The sequence below is a fragment of the Perca fluviatilis genome, chromosome 6 (assembly GCF_010015445.1).
Source record: "Perca fluviatilis chromosome 6, GENO_Pfluv_1.0, whole genome shotgun sequence".
NCBI lineage: Eukaryota > Metazoa > Chordata > Actinopteri > Perciformes > Percidae > Perca > Perca fluviatilis.
Window position 1 is genome coordinate 28,902,431 of NC_053117.1, and position 14,882 is coordinate 28,917,312.

Here is a 14,882-nt window from a genome sequence, read left to right on the forward strand (position 1 = left end):
TGTATTTCCAAATAAAATGTAAACGTTTAGGGCATTATCTTGACACATACACAATCTTTGGCACAGGTAGCCCGCACCGTTCTCTTAATCCACTTCTTTCCTAGGATGGCAAAGACATAGGGGAGTCATGACCCGCCCTACTCTCCCTCTGATGGCTAGCACTCACGGTTGGTTTGTTAGGGTTAGGGTTAGAATGTCAGGGTAAGCCAATCAGAGGTAGAGTAAGGCAGAATGGGGCGGGACATGCCTTCGCCATCCTGGGAAAGAAATACTCGCTCACCGGCAGCAGGCAGCATCAGTGGGGAGACTACGTGGGGGGAAAACCCAAGACCGTGCAGAAGTAGGTGTGTCTGTAACTTTTAGCATTTCTTCCAGGAAGTAGAATTTTTGTCTTGAAGTTAAGTGTTGTCCGGTGGAACCGGGAAAAGCGTTGATAAACTATTACTTGCTGGCCGTCATGTCGGATTCTTTGGACCGGTCCACCAAGATCAATTTGTTGAAAGAGCCGGTTGTGAAGAAGCTCTGTGAGGTGTTGGAAAAATCCAGCAATAGAGGATGGCGAAAACTTGGAGAGATAGTCGGCAATGACAGACGTATTAAAGTCAGGTAGGCTGAAATTGAGAATTCAGACTGTATAAAATCACAATGATGTTGCTAAAATAGTGTGTCTGACATCCAGCACTGTATTTTATGTTACGACATGTGAAATGCTTTCTTGTGATTTATAGATAGTATAATAGCACTAAGACCGTACTCTATTTGAATACACTGTAAATTTTAGAATTAAAGTGCCCAATAATTCTCTACCTAGATAATGTTACGGTTACACACTCTATGACAATGTTCTGGATTGTGTATCCTTGAAAAGATACAAAGAACATTGTAATGATGATGATAATAATAATTTACTATGTGTGTGCACCTACTGTGTACGGTATAAACAGATTATTTAGAGGGTCTTAAAAAGACACATGAATTAGTGATATAATTAATGCAATATATGTTCAAGTAAATTAGTCTTCAGTGCCCTGTCCTGACATAAAATGAGATGCTGTGCTTCCAGGATTATGCAGTTCAGTAACACAAGCAACAGACTGTATGCATTATAGGTTTATTGTCACATATATAATTGACAAGCTGGGAGAGAGGAAGTTTACACACAAGAACAAAATTAACACAGATGTAAACAATCCTTTTTAATAACATCAGAAAAATAATGGGTTACACTTTTCTTGAAGGTATCTACATAAGAGTGACATGACACTGTCATGAGAGGGAGAGTATAAACAAGTCATAAACGTTTTAGACATAACGCTTGTTTTAAATCAATTTAGGATTAAAAACAATTCCCAGTCCTGTGTTTTGAATTGTTGTGCTAAGGCTAATATGCTATTGTTGACATTTAGATCATAATTGTATCTTCAGTCGGGATTACAATAGTTAAAACAAAATAGCACTGAAATCACAAATAAATCCATAAAGTCATCACCATGTAGCTTTGACATTATCATACTAAAACCTAGATACTATATAATTGCTGTCCAGCTCTTGCCTGTATATAATAACCATATGTTTATGTTTGATTATCTTTTGTGAAGTTGGCTGTCTGGATTTGTATCCTCCTGTAAATTTACGTAAATATGTTGAGAGCTACTGACAACCTGAGTCAAATTCCCTGAATCTTTCGACATCATTGGCCAATAAAGTTGATTCTGATATCTGTTAATGGCGTGCTGTCAACCTCCTGCATCGTTGTCCAGCTCAAACGACATGGAGATGTGCTCTCTGAAGGTGTTGGAGCTGGAGGGAAGCCCGAGCCGCATGTTGCTGAGGCTGATGGGAGAACGAGGCTGCACCACAGGTCAACTGGTTGACTACCTCCAAACTCTCGGCAACTCAGAGGCCCTGCAGTGCCTGAAACCATCAGGTACAGTAAAAAAAAACGCCTCCAAGCTTGTTGTTATGTTGTCAGGTATCCAAAGCAGGTAGATCATTGTTCTCTGTGCTGTATGCTTTAGTTTAAAAGGTAATGTATGACTCACTTTATGGTGTTGACACTTACAGTACGTTGCCAGCTAGATTACATTGTAACACTAAACAAGCGTATCATTCAAGCAGGGTTCAATCAGTTTGGGTTTTTAAAAGAGGAAACGTGTTTATGTTTACTCAAGAACTGTAATATTGTAAGGTGGTAAGTACAGTGACACTGCATTTACACTTTTTAACCCACTTGGGTAATTTTGATATGAAACATTAAATGTCATCTTTGCTACAGATATGTAACCTGTCTATAATCAGTGTGACAGATTGTAAATTCAAAGTGAAAATCTGCTCAATGTACAGCCCTTCAGATCCTCATTCAGCCCCAGTCGGTGGCTCTCATATCTGGCCACAATCTTCGCCTGAGCTGCCACGCTGTGGGCAAATCTCCAGTACAGTACCAGTGGTTCAAGACCAAGGAAGAGGTGAGCTTTCATCACAGTACATCAGTATCCCTGAAAAGTATTGTCTGGCACAGGACTTGAAGGAAATTTACAGGTAAAATAAACTGCAGTTAAAGTGCCATCTTAACAGGTCTGGGCTTGAAATCTTCTTCACCACTACTTCTCCATTTTCCTGACTCAGATGCCCAAACACAAAACAATGACTACTCACATGACTCCATGTTGCAGCTATAATAGTGCAGCTTAATTAACTTAACGATCCATTTTTCTGTTGAACTTAATTGACTACTAAAAGAAGCTGATATAAAGATCAAAAACATGATATTGGTCCATAATGTTGACATAAATTGCATACTGTAGGTTTTGCATTGAAACACCCTGTGCAAATATTTAATTCCCTTTCGGACATTCAGCTTGTCCACTATCCACATCATAAAAGAACTAAAATAACCTAAATATTAGAAAAGATCAATATAGAGTCTTTTAGCTTTCCAGGATGTTTACCTGTATTTAACGGCCATGTAAAATGCATAAACTCTTAGCTGCAAAACTATTCTGATTCTCTTCCATCCTCTGTTCCTGCAGGTGTCTAATCAGGCTCTGAAACAGCACAATACTCGCATTACAAATGTGCTTTATATACTTACATTTATAGTATTTACATACACCCACATATGCTTGGACAAAATAACTTTTTTAAGAGTTATTAGAGTCAGCAAAGGAGAGTGAATATGAAGTGGGGGGGTAAGGAGGGGAGATTTCAGTTTGCAGATGGGGACCGCTGTTTCTCTTCTGGGCTGTAATAATGTTACGGCTTTGCATGTTGGTAAATGTGATTCACATTTTCCACAACCTCAGGTGCCAAACAGCTTCTCGCCAGACCTGGTGATAAGTCCAGTCCAACTGAAGGACGCTGGCTTTTACATCTGCCGGGTCAACTGTGGAGATACTTTTGAATTCAGCCAGTGGGCTCAGGTGGACGTCCTGAATGTCACCATGTCTTGCGGTAAGATATTGTAGGTGGTGTATTCTAACTCCTGCTTTGTGTGCTGTGTTTATAAATGCATTGTTGATGTTTTTTCTCTTTTCATTTGAGTACTTTTGTTGTTTTACATATTTTGGAAGTGTCTGCATTGGTTAAAGGACAGGACAAATGACTCCTGTGGGAATTTAACCCCTAATTTTAGTACTATTCCAAATGAGAATGCAGTAGATGATATGCTAATGACGTTTCCTCTCCGTCCACCACCAGGGCAGAGTTATCATTCCTTAGAGGGTCGGCTGAAGTTGGTGATCCAGCCCCAGTCCCAGCGGCTAAATGTTGGGGAAACCCTGCAGCTGGAGTGTGGAGCCGTGGGACGGCCGATCCCTCGATACCAGTGGCACAGAAATGGAGTTCCGGTCCCCAGCGCCACAAAGAGGAAACTCACGGTGAGGAGAGGTTGTTATAGAAGATTTATGACTCTATATTGCTGTTTCAAAAACTCAACTTTGTTTGGAGGCTATTTTCTCTGTTTATAGTTGTCAGACGTTACAAGGGGCGGACATCTTACTAGTTTTCTTACTTTTTTAGGGAACAAGGCTTAATAAAAAGGTGTCTTGTGTATTTCAGATTCCTCACTTGATGCAGGATCAGCACGGCCGGTATCGTTGTGAGATCAGCAGCAGCACCGAGAGAATGTGGACCAATGAAGTCGACGTTGTTATCGGTATGTCACACTTCAATACATTCTTCGACACTATAATTACAGTCCAATAAAACCAGCTTTGTTGTCGTAATGTCTGAGTGAATATTTGCTCTGCTCTTGACTGAAAGCACCGAGGATATCGGTCCAGATTTCAGTGGCAACGGAGTGCTCTGAAGGTAGAGTTGAAAGCACTGGTGCATGTTAAGTGACAGTAGGGTAGCAACTAGCAGGCTTTAGCTGCATGCAAATGTTAATCAAAACTCCTGTAACTGCATGTGGGTCATGGTTTGGAATATTACACACATAAACAATAACCAGCACAAGGTTCACAGGGTTTGATCTCTAGGTTTCATGTGCATGAATTTTGTTTTAACTAATGGCAAATGGCAGTATTCTATATTTGTCTTATTGTAAACAAATCCCATGAAAAGACCAAAACCAACAAGGAATTTATCCTACTAATGTGATCCTGTAGTATTGGCTGTGTTTTTAAAGCCAGATATAGCTCATTCCTCTGTGTCATAGTACTCCATTGTTGTCTGAAGCACTGACATTATTTTTGGGCATGTTCAGCCTTTATTTTGATAGGACAGTAGAAGACATGAAAGGGGAGAGAGAGGGGGGAATGACATACAGCAAAGGGCCGCAGGTCGGAGTCGAACCCGAGACCGCTGCGTCGAGGAGTAAACCTCTATATATGGGCGCCCGCTCTACCAACTGAGCTATCTGGGTGCCCACCACTGACATTATTAACCATAAAAAACCAGGCTGTAGTTTATGTTGCTACTGCTGTAAATGCTCACTAATATGTATTAACACTTATTAATCCACAGCTGAAAATAGTCCCCAACAAATGCTCTTATTGCTTCTGTTTGAGTAACAGTTTGCTAAAAACTACAGTGCCCAGCTGTTTTAGGAAATTACTGAGCCTTTTAATAAAAAAAAGTAAATTAGTGACCTGAAAATTACTGTCTTCAGTAGGCACCAGTGGACTTATGTACAGAAGTGAGAGACAGATTAATGCACTGTGAGTTTTGTTGTATTCGTGGGATTCTTTGACAATAAGAAAACCACAGAATAACACCAGCCCTAATTTTTAAATTTAATATTACTAGTTCAGTGCCCGTTCAAAACGTGCATATTAGGAACGGGATGTTTGCTCGGCCTGTGGTATTGCTGCTTGCAGTTTTTTCGAGAACTGCTCATCCAAACAACTACAAACTTGACACTGCACTTCCTTGGGTCCTGAACAATACACCTGCCCTGACATACTGTAGTTACGTCACATACCCAAGTCGTGGCTACTCACGGTGAAATACAATCTGGTTCACAGTAAAAAACATCAAGAGTAGACTTTACAATTAGGCAAGGTAAGCAACTACTCTGGGGCCCAAGGTAAAAGGGCCCCAAACAGCTATATTGATTTATTATTATGTTTAGATATGAAAAAATATTGATTATGTACCCCAAAATGACTTATTGATGATTGACTGTAAGGCTTACCTTCTCTTTGACTAATAATTTTTCCCCTAATCAAAAGAATATTTTTATAACACCAACCTAAAAATGCTAATCTGATATGATGGTAAATGTATTTGTATTTTTGATTCCTAGATGATGTTTACGCCATTGGGGGAGGTAAGAGTAATCATATTCATTAAGTATACATAATATATACTTATTCAAACACATTTTCCTCACACAGAACTTGCTCTATGATGCTTTTGTTCTGAAATGTAATTTTAGGTTCCAGTGAATTGTTCCTAAATAGTATTCCAGAACAACTTTATGGTAAGTGTCTTTCAACACATTTCTTTATGCAAGTGTTAGTGAATTGTTAAAATGTGATCACCACATTCTCTGCTGCATTTTAGTTATAAATATAGCTGATGCACAGTTCCTTTACAGCAGTAATATGAAGTGCCATTGTAAAATGTTTTTGTTAATCAGTGTGCCGTATATTCTATAAAGGAAGCAAAGATTACTATCCAATCAGAGGCAGAGTATGACGGGTTTATGTGACATGCGGATGGGGAAAAACTCAATCAAACTACCGTATAATAACAGGCTGTGGATGTGAAAGAGGCCATTTGACATGCAAATTGAAACTCTATTGCACACTTATTGCTAGTGTGCCATTGGTTAAGCTACCGCGTGCCAATGGTGTCACATGTGCCTAGTATCTTTACTATTTATTATCTTTACTTATATTTATTTATAGTTTTTTATCTGTGTCTTGTGCTTTTCCCCTATCCCTTGGTACTGCAACAGTGGGAATTTCCCCATTGTGGGATTAATAAAGGATTTTGAATCTTGAATTCAGACATCATGAACAACTGTGTTGTTCATGATGTCTGAATCTTATCTGACATCAGTTCCTCTCTCCACATAAACACCCAAATAAAGATGTGAAACTTGTAACATATGATAGCAGCTACACAGGTAGATAGAATAACACTTTACAGCCAGCAACAACAACAAAGTCCAAGAACACTACAGAATTATACCTCTAAAGATATCACCAGAGTTTAATCAACAACTTTCTGACACAATGTCACCAGAAAAGAAAAATAACAAGCAGACACGTAACATGACATCAAACAGCTATTAATAGCATTGTTTTAGGTAATATGTCCCACTTACTCCCTGTTTCTATTTCTTTGTAATTGTGATTTATATCATCACAGCCTGAATTACTGGTGTAATGTTCAGATTTTTATAGTTCTTAAAGGGGAATTTGGTTCTTGCTGCAACATATAAAGTACAGCATGTATGTCATAAAAAGTAGGACATAGAGTAAAAGCAAGACAAATAAATACACACGACGAAAAAAAATTATTAAATTGACAAGAATCCACATTGAGCCACATTGAGATGAATCCATGTGGCAGGAAGAAAAATCCAAACTAACTGCACCGGCAGGGTTCACAGGTAAATCCTCAACAACACTGACTGACTGTGTAGTGTACAGTTGATTCAATATCCCTGACAGCTGCAAAAAACAAAAACAGACATCCATGACAGATGTTCTGCTGGCCAATTGTCTTAAACTGCGTTTCTGTTGATGTGTCACTTGATATTTGTTTATTGCAGATAAGCCAACAAGTGAAAAGAAAAAAACAATGCCATCATTACATAGTTTGTCCTTAGATCAAACATACCAATTTTAAAGATCGTTATCAGAAATATTTGCTTATGTTATGTTTTTATGTCAAAAATATATATATTTGCCAATGTATTTATTGATGTTTTAAACTCAAAATATTTCGCTGCCTGACACGCCCGATGTGTGGCAATACATTCTATCAAATTGGAGTGCTGTCCTAGTAGCTTTATTTATGATTATTCACTTTTAGGACCCAGCCTTCCTTTCAAAGTATCTATGTGAGTTGAGCGCATCCAGTCTGGTTTTTTTCAGTAGTGACCTCAAAAGGGCTGTAGTTTCTGTAACTTGTTTTTCTGCAATTTGTATCGTTCTTGTTTCAGATGTATGTATTCTGGAGAAAACTTCAAAATGTAAAGTTCTCGGGGATCATTGTATTAAAGCCATAATATTGTTACGAACATTTGTCAGTTGAATGTATACACTTTGCAGCAGACTGGACTTGACCACTATTGCAGTAAACACTGCCATCTTGACAGTTATTTTAAATGTATGGTTCACTTGACAGTTCTAAAAGATGGTTTATTGATGCATTGTTTTCCCTCCCATAGTTTTATAGAGTGATTTTCTCCCTCTCCCTGTGTTCTCCTCCCAGCAACTGACAAAGTGGCCCTGCTGATCGGCAATCTGTCTTACCAGAACCACCCGCAGCTCAAAGCTCCCATGGTGGACGTGTACGACCTCACCAACCTCCTGCGACAGCTAAACTTCCAGGTGGTTTCACTGCTGGACCTCACAGAGCAAGAGATGAGAAACGCTGTCGACGAGTTCCTGTTGCTGCTTCACAAAGGAGTCTATGGTATGTTGGGAAATACAGTACACACCTGTGGATGGTTATACATAGTAGGTCCAGAAATACTCACTTCCCAAAACATGGATTGTTTGTTGTTTGAGGTGATTCAAATACACACTTCCCTCTTTAGGTCTGCTGTACTATGCTGGTCACGGATATGAGAACTACGGAAACAGTTTCATGGTGCCGGTAGACGCACCAAACCCGTACCGGTCAGCCAACTGTTTATGTGTGCAGAGCATCCTAAAACTGATGCAGGAGAAGGAGACGGGCCTCAATGTTTTTCTGCTGGACATGTGCAGGAAGAGGTAAGTCAACGGCTCATTCCTTTAAGTTTATTACATTTAACTGGTATTTGAACTGTTACTTGTATAAATCAGTTCTACACTGCACCCAAAATAAGACTACGTATTAATATTACTACCACAAGGGTAAAAACTGAATAACAACACCTTAATATGTGAATTTTTACTTCAATATAAGAATGCATTAGAGTTGGTACAGCAGGAATAATTTGGCATGGGGTACTTCCGTAATATGTACTGTATTTCTCAAAGTAATTTCCCTACGCTCTTAAAACCTGATTAATCGATAAATCGTTTGGTAAAAAATTTCACAAACTAGTAAAAGACAAGCCAAAAGTGCTTGTTTTGTCCAACTAAGGGTCCAGAAATACTATTAACCCAAACATATTCCATTTATTATCATGGAAGACTAAGAAAAAATAGCAACTATTGATATATTTGATATGGTAGAACAGGTTAAAGTGATGGTTCGGAGTAATTCACCCTAGGGTGCTTTGCACCATGACCTCGAGCCAAACACCCCCCCAGAAGCTTTTTTCAACTGGGTCGAACATTGGGAGAGTTAGCTAGAGTAGCGTTATCAGCTGAATAGCTTAGCGCAGGGGCTAACGGACCCACGTTTGTATCTCGTAAGTTACCCCACCTGGTGTACTTACAAACTTTCCAATCCATCGTTTTATGAGAGCATAACCTATTTGTACTACTTGTAGACGTTTGGTATAATTTTAAGCATTATTAGTGGGGTAACTTACAAGATACAAACGTGGGTCCATTAGCCCCTGCGCTAAGCTATTCAGCTGATAACGCTACTCTAGCTAAATCTCCCAATGTTCGACCCAGGTGAAAAAAGCTTCTGGGGGGGTGTTTGGCTCGACGTCATGGTGCAAAGGACCCTAGGGTGAATTACTCCGAACCATCACTTTAACTGTTTTTCATTTTCTGTCCCTCATCTAAAACGATTAATCGACTAATCATTTGAGCTCTAGTTTTGATACCTAGATGAAGTTGAATCACATTTTTTAAAGATTTGTTTTGCATTTTTGCCTTTATTGGATAGATGATTGTACACAGATAACTAGGAATAAAGAAATGGGGGGAGAGAGACGGGTATGACAACAAAGGTCCTCGGCCGCAATGGAACCGCCTGAAGTATTAGGCTACCAGAACACCCCTTTATCTTAGTTTTAAAAGCATGTACATCGTTTTTGTGTGTAATCCATAGACTGTATAAAATAGGTGTAATCCCACGACAGGACCTTTAAGGAATTATTTTCTCTCCGGCATAGAGCTTTTTCAAAAAATAAACATTTTCCAGGAATATTCATGATGACAGCGCTCCAAACATTGTCCTAAGGGTTACGGCCAACATTGTCTTCGGATACGCTACGTGAGTTTAATCCATCAATTATCGTTCAAAATTAAATATATACACTTTTTGTTTTCAAAAAAATATATAAAATGTGTTTTCTTCATTTTGGGCTGTTTAGGTGCCAGGATGCCGAGGCCTTCGAGCTGAGTTCCAGCGGCTTCACCAACGGCGTGTTTGTCAAGTTTTTAAAGAAGCGGCTGCTAGACGATGAGAAGATCACCGTGGTGCTGGACAGAGTCGCTGAGGGTGAGATAGAAAAATAATATATGATAACATCCATATGTAGCCCTGAAAGAAATACTGATATAAATAATAATAAAAAATTATTTGTGTCATACGTGCAAAAGTAACATTTACTGTCGTCTTGAGTTCTTAAAATGAATTTGTGATTGAGAAGGTTACCATGACAAATTAATTGATAATTTTTCAGAGTTTAGTTATGAAATGTGATTGTTTCACAGTTGTTGGATGTGTTTCAATTTATTTTTAGAAGGCTAATACAGTTAATTAAATGTAGCTTGCTCTGCATTATTGATGTCAAAATTGTATCAGCTTGTGGGCTAATTTCCTTTTTAAATATTAGCGTAAGTGAAGGTTGCTGTAAGATGCACTTACTATCAAACAACGTTTAGGATGCGGACAGGATATGTCTTTAACATTATCACATTTGATTTATCATTCTTCGTCTCCAGACATGGGTCAGTTTGACGCTACAAAGGGGAAGCAGGCTCTAGAGATCCGCAGTAGTCTGTCGGAGAGGAGAGCTCTGAGCGATCCTATCCAGCCAGGCGACAGCGCTGATCTTGCTCACGCTCGCAGCCTCCAGTGGGCAAAGACTCACGGTGAGTTTATAACACAATCTTAAATTGGAAGTATTTGTTTTGCACTTGTTGTCAGTGTGCTGGAAAGCCCCCATTTGCTCACTGCTGCTCAGTACTGCACGCTCAGTCGACTGTTGACTGTTGATACTGCTTATACTGCACACACCTGCACACATGGGGGCTTCTCGAGACAACCACACTGTTGTTGGAAACAAGGTTGGAAAAGTGAGAAACACCTGATGATAACATTATCACCTCTTTCATCAGCTAATAAATATTTGCTTATGGAGCACAGATGCCAGCGAGAAAAAAATTACAAAAAATTCTAGTAGTTTTGTTGTGATTATTCCAACCTGGTAGACCACCACACTGCCAGTAGATTGTTCCCTGTAATCGTTTTGGCTTGTGACCCCATTTAATTAAGTAATGTAAACTTGTAACCCTCTTATCACAAACATAACAGTTCCAACTAAAGCTCATTTTTTAAAGATTTAAGATTATTTAATTTGAGGGATTTTTAGAGACATCAAGTTGGTGAAAGTATCAAGCATTTCACGAGAAAATGTTGAGAGAAGTCACAAATAACAGACATATCTTTGTGTTATTTTCTTTCATCATCTTGTGACGCCTAGGCATGGGCCGGTATACGATTCTGACGGTATGATAACCTTTAACAAAAATATCACGGTTTCACGGTATTGCGGTATTGCAATTACAGCTTTTAAATGTATTATTTTTTTAAATATCTGGGTAAAAAACAACATATTTTTTTCCATTGACCACAATGTATTTTATTTTTAAACACACTGCACACTGGCTGCGAGAGGGATTACTAAACTGCAGTTTCTCTCCTTGACCACTCATAAAAAACAGCTCATACCTTAGGAACGGTATGGCAGAAAATGTTAGTGGTTTTAAAAACCTTGACTTTTTTCTAGGTATACCTTGAAACCGGTAACCGGCCCATGCCTAGTGACGCCTCAGATTTACCTTGGGGCCCCTTAGGGGGATCCCGACCCTCAGGTTGGGAATTGCTGCTGTATAAAGGCCGTTTTATGGTCCTGCAGAGGCTCCACGCAGAGCTTTCGCCGTAGTGGCCTGGTGTTTATACTTGTGCACTGGTGTGTGCGTCGAGCCGGCACGTGTGTGTGGGGTAGAGGGAGAAGTGAGAGAGTGACGGTGATTAGCTTCAGTGCGAGTACTGACTCTAGAGTCATAGTGAGAGAAACAAAGTGTCTCCCCTGTGCTTTCTGAACAAGGTGAGACATCTTTAGCAGGAAAAGTTAACCCTCTCCTTGATTTAATCTTGTTTATGTGGAAGGAGAACCAGGAAATGAGTCGGGGGGGAAATGGAACGCTACCAAGTCACGGCCGAGCGATGTGTGTCGCTGCGGCGTGCGTCGCTGCGACGTGTAGTTACATTTTTCAAGAGGTGCACGTCAGGCTACGGCGTAGGGTCCGGCGTAGACGCAGAGGGGTCTACGGGGGTACGCCGTCGATTCTACGCAAAACCATAAAAAGGCCTTAAGATTTAAAGTTTCACAGACTTTTTTTTCTCCTTTTTCTGGTGACTTTTTGTCTGAAACAAGAGCATGTTTCTTTTTCAACATTAAATGACACCAAATGAGAACTTCGGAATAGAGCACAGCACAGAAACCAGTTTTTAAAATCAATCACATGTAAATAACTTGAAATGATTTTTGTTTTTTTGTATGTTATTCCAGAGCTTCCTGAGAGTATGTGTCTCAACTTTGACTGCGGGGCTCAGATCAAGTTGGGCTTCGCTGCAGAGTTCTCCAACGTGCTTGTCATTTACACTCACATCATTAAGAAGCCCGAGGACATGTCCCTCTGCCAGGCTCACGTCACCGACTTCTCACAGGTCAGCATGTTGTCAAGAAAGGGACAGGAACCATTTCCCTACAGGAACCTTTTAGGGAAATTGGATAATTAAATCAGCATTTGATTAGAATTCAGTTTTTTAACTTCAGACTTTAAGGGGAGCAGCAGACAACTGTATTATTAACAAAGCAAAGCCACAAATTGCATGGACCGTAAATGTACCTACCATTATTTGTGTGTTTGTGCATATGTGTTTGTGCATACTGTACAATGCCACCTGCTTTTGTTCCTCACTGTAGGACCTTGATGTGGATCCTAAAGAGATGAACAGAGAGACTCCAGAGGAGACAGGCATCTACCTTCTGTCCAGCAACCTGCCGCAGCACTGTCTTTACACTAGAGTCAGCTCACTGCAGAAACTCAGAGTAAAAACATTGTGAAATTATTTTCTAAAATCTGTCACATTTCGCCAAATATTTTCATGGACAAAAAAATTCATTATGACAACAAACTCACTTAAACAAAATCTTAAGTTTGTTATTAACAGGACTAAGGGTCTGCAGTCATGCTTGACCTGCTGTTGGTGGTAAATGAAAAATCAGGGGATCACCAAAATCACAAGGATTAATGGATATCTGTATCAAATGTCATGGCAAACCTCATAGTGGTTATCGAGACATTTTTACTAAAAAACAAAAATATGACTATTAATACTACTATTTCTCATCTAATGCAACAGGAGGAGCTGGTCTTCACCGTGTGCCTTCAGGGCACCTTCACCGCCATGGATGACGAATCCGTCCACTGGACCAAAAGCATCAACATTGGCAAGCCGCTGATCGCACGACTGGACCTGAACCGGGCCATGCGGCGAAATAGCTGCATGCAGACATGCGGGATGCCTCACAGCCCGTCCCACAGCCCCTGTCACAGCCCTGGGCCCGAACACCACCTCCACCTCCATTACGGGTCGCACCAGGCCCAGGATTACAGCCGCCTGTCACCACAGCACCACTACCTGGACGTCTACGAGCGTGTTCAGGGTGCAGTGGGAGGCTGTGGGGATTCCTTCTATGACCTCAGCAAGTCTCACTATGAACCTGCGTATGACTCAGCTGCTGGGCTTTCAAGCTCACCAGGCCGGCTCAGCATCCCTATAGAGACCACTGACGACATCAACGAGCTGCAGACGGTGTTCATCAACAGTCTGCAGCTTCAGCAGCCGTGAAAACGTCTAACGTTGTATCTGGATTATTGCTGCTTTTACTGTTACATGTTGTGACTTAATAAGATTTTTTTTTTATATTATATTCTTCCACTTAAAAGCATTATTTGCCTCGACAAACTGAATTCACACATACATTTTTAGAAGAATGAAAAAGTGTACCTCAGTAAACTGGGATAATGTCTGCAATCATGTTTGGCGGAGGTGTCAATTTACCAATAATTCACCGATGAAAAGCAAAGATACTGGATGCTAATAGTCAAGATCACAGTTCTGATTTTCCAGAGCTGGAAATGTACCTCATACAAACATTTGTTTATAAGAATATAAGCCAAATGTGCACATTTGGTCTAAAAAACTATCTGCAGTCAGAGGAAAGTGAGGCTGGAGGAGCTCCCTCTGCTGTACAGTTAGAATACATATCTAAGACCATCAGCAGAATTTTTGTAATATAATTAACCAGACGAGAGAAAGTCATGGTTAAAAAGAAAAGAAAAAACGATTAAATAATTTCACCCACTTTCCACAAAGCTATTCTTCTTCTGTTTTTCTATCTTGTAGCTGTCCCCCCTCAGGATGGCAGTAGATGGCCTCTCTATTACTTCTCCACCAGCTACTCTTCTCAACTCGCTGGACCTGCTTACAGTACCTAATGTCAGCAGCGCCTCTTATATCCTTGTTTGTACCTTCATCTGCTCCTTACTGTGAAACTGTGAAACATTCCGAAAAGAGTTCCACTCAGTGAGTTTCCTGCAGGGATTTAAGGCACTGTTCGCTATCCCCCACAAGTTCATGTTGCTGCTTTTAGATTGTCCACTGCACACTTAAGTGGCATTTTCCCTGAGGTTTGAGGTCCATATCTGAATGTAAAATAAGAGTACAGCAAAAGTATCTTTAGGTCACTATGGAACCCCGTGGGCCGGTAAGCACAGACATAACGTGCTGCTCCCCAGTCCTAATGTATATTCATTTCTACATGTGACAATGTGGGACATGCAGTATTAATCGCCTTACATAAAAAAAAACTGTCTGTGCCAGGATGTCCCACACAGTGACAAAACCAGCCAATCCCTGCATAATACAGCATGAGCAGAAAACTAGCTAACACCTTTTTTGCTTTTATACAGTAATTATTCTCATGAGGTCAATATTAGTTGTTAGAGGAACAACTTATTAAGAAACTCGAGGAAAGAGAATAAGAGGAAGTTGACAAATAACTGTAAAGACAGAAT

The 14,882-nt window shown here is 40.0% G+C and overlaps 1 protein-coding gene across 3 annotated transcripts; it reads left to right on the top strand.

Annotated features, from left to right (window-relative positions):
* The first annotated feature begins 325 nt into the window (after window positions 1-325).
* Window positions 326-14,180, top strand: malt1 (MALT paracaspase 1). Of its 3 annotated transcripts, none has more exons than XM_039803180.1 (17): window positions 326-606; window positions 1,761-1,927; window positions 2,344-2,465; window positions 3,303-3,450; window positions 3,697-3,875; window positions 4,057-4,153; window positions 4,261-4,308; window positions 5,747-5,770; window positions 5,879-5,923; window positions 7,891-8,094; window positions 8,219-8,396; window positions 9,709-9,780; window positions 9,881-10,008; window positions 10,455-10,604; window positions 12,308-12,465; window positions 12,725-12,850; window positions 13,165-14,180. In XM_039803180.1, exons 1-17 carry the CDS (start codon window positions 458-460, stop codon window positions 13,651-13,653), a joined length of 2,484 nt encoding a protein of 827 aa, XP_039659114.1. In that variant the 5' UTR covers window positions 326-457; the 3' UTR covers window positions 13,654-14,180. The 3 variants fall into 3 exon arrangements, with proteins under 3 accessions (XP_039659114.1, XP_039659115.1, XP_039659116.1); XM_039803182.1 differs by having other exon boundaries at window positions 513-606; window positions 1,792-1,927; XM_039803181.1 differs by lacking the exon at window positions 4,261-4,308.
* Window positions 14,181-14,882: the final 702 nt, after the last annotated feature.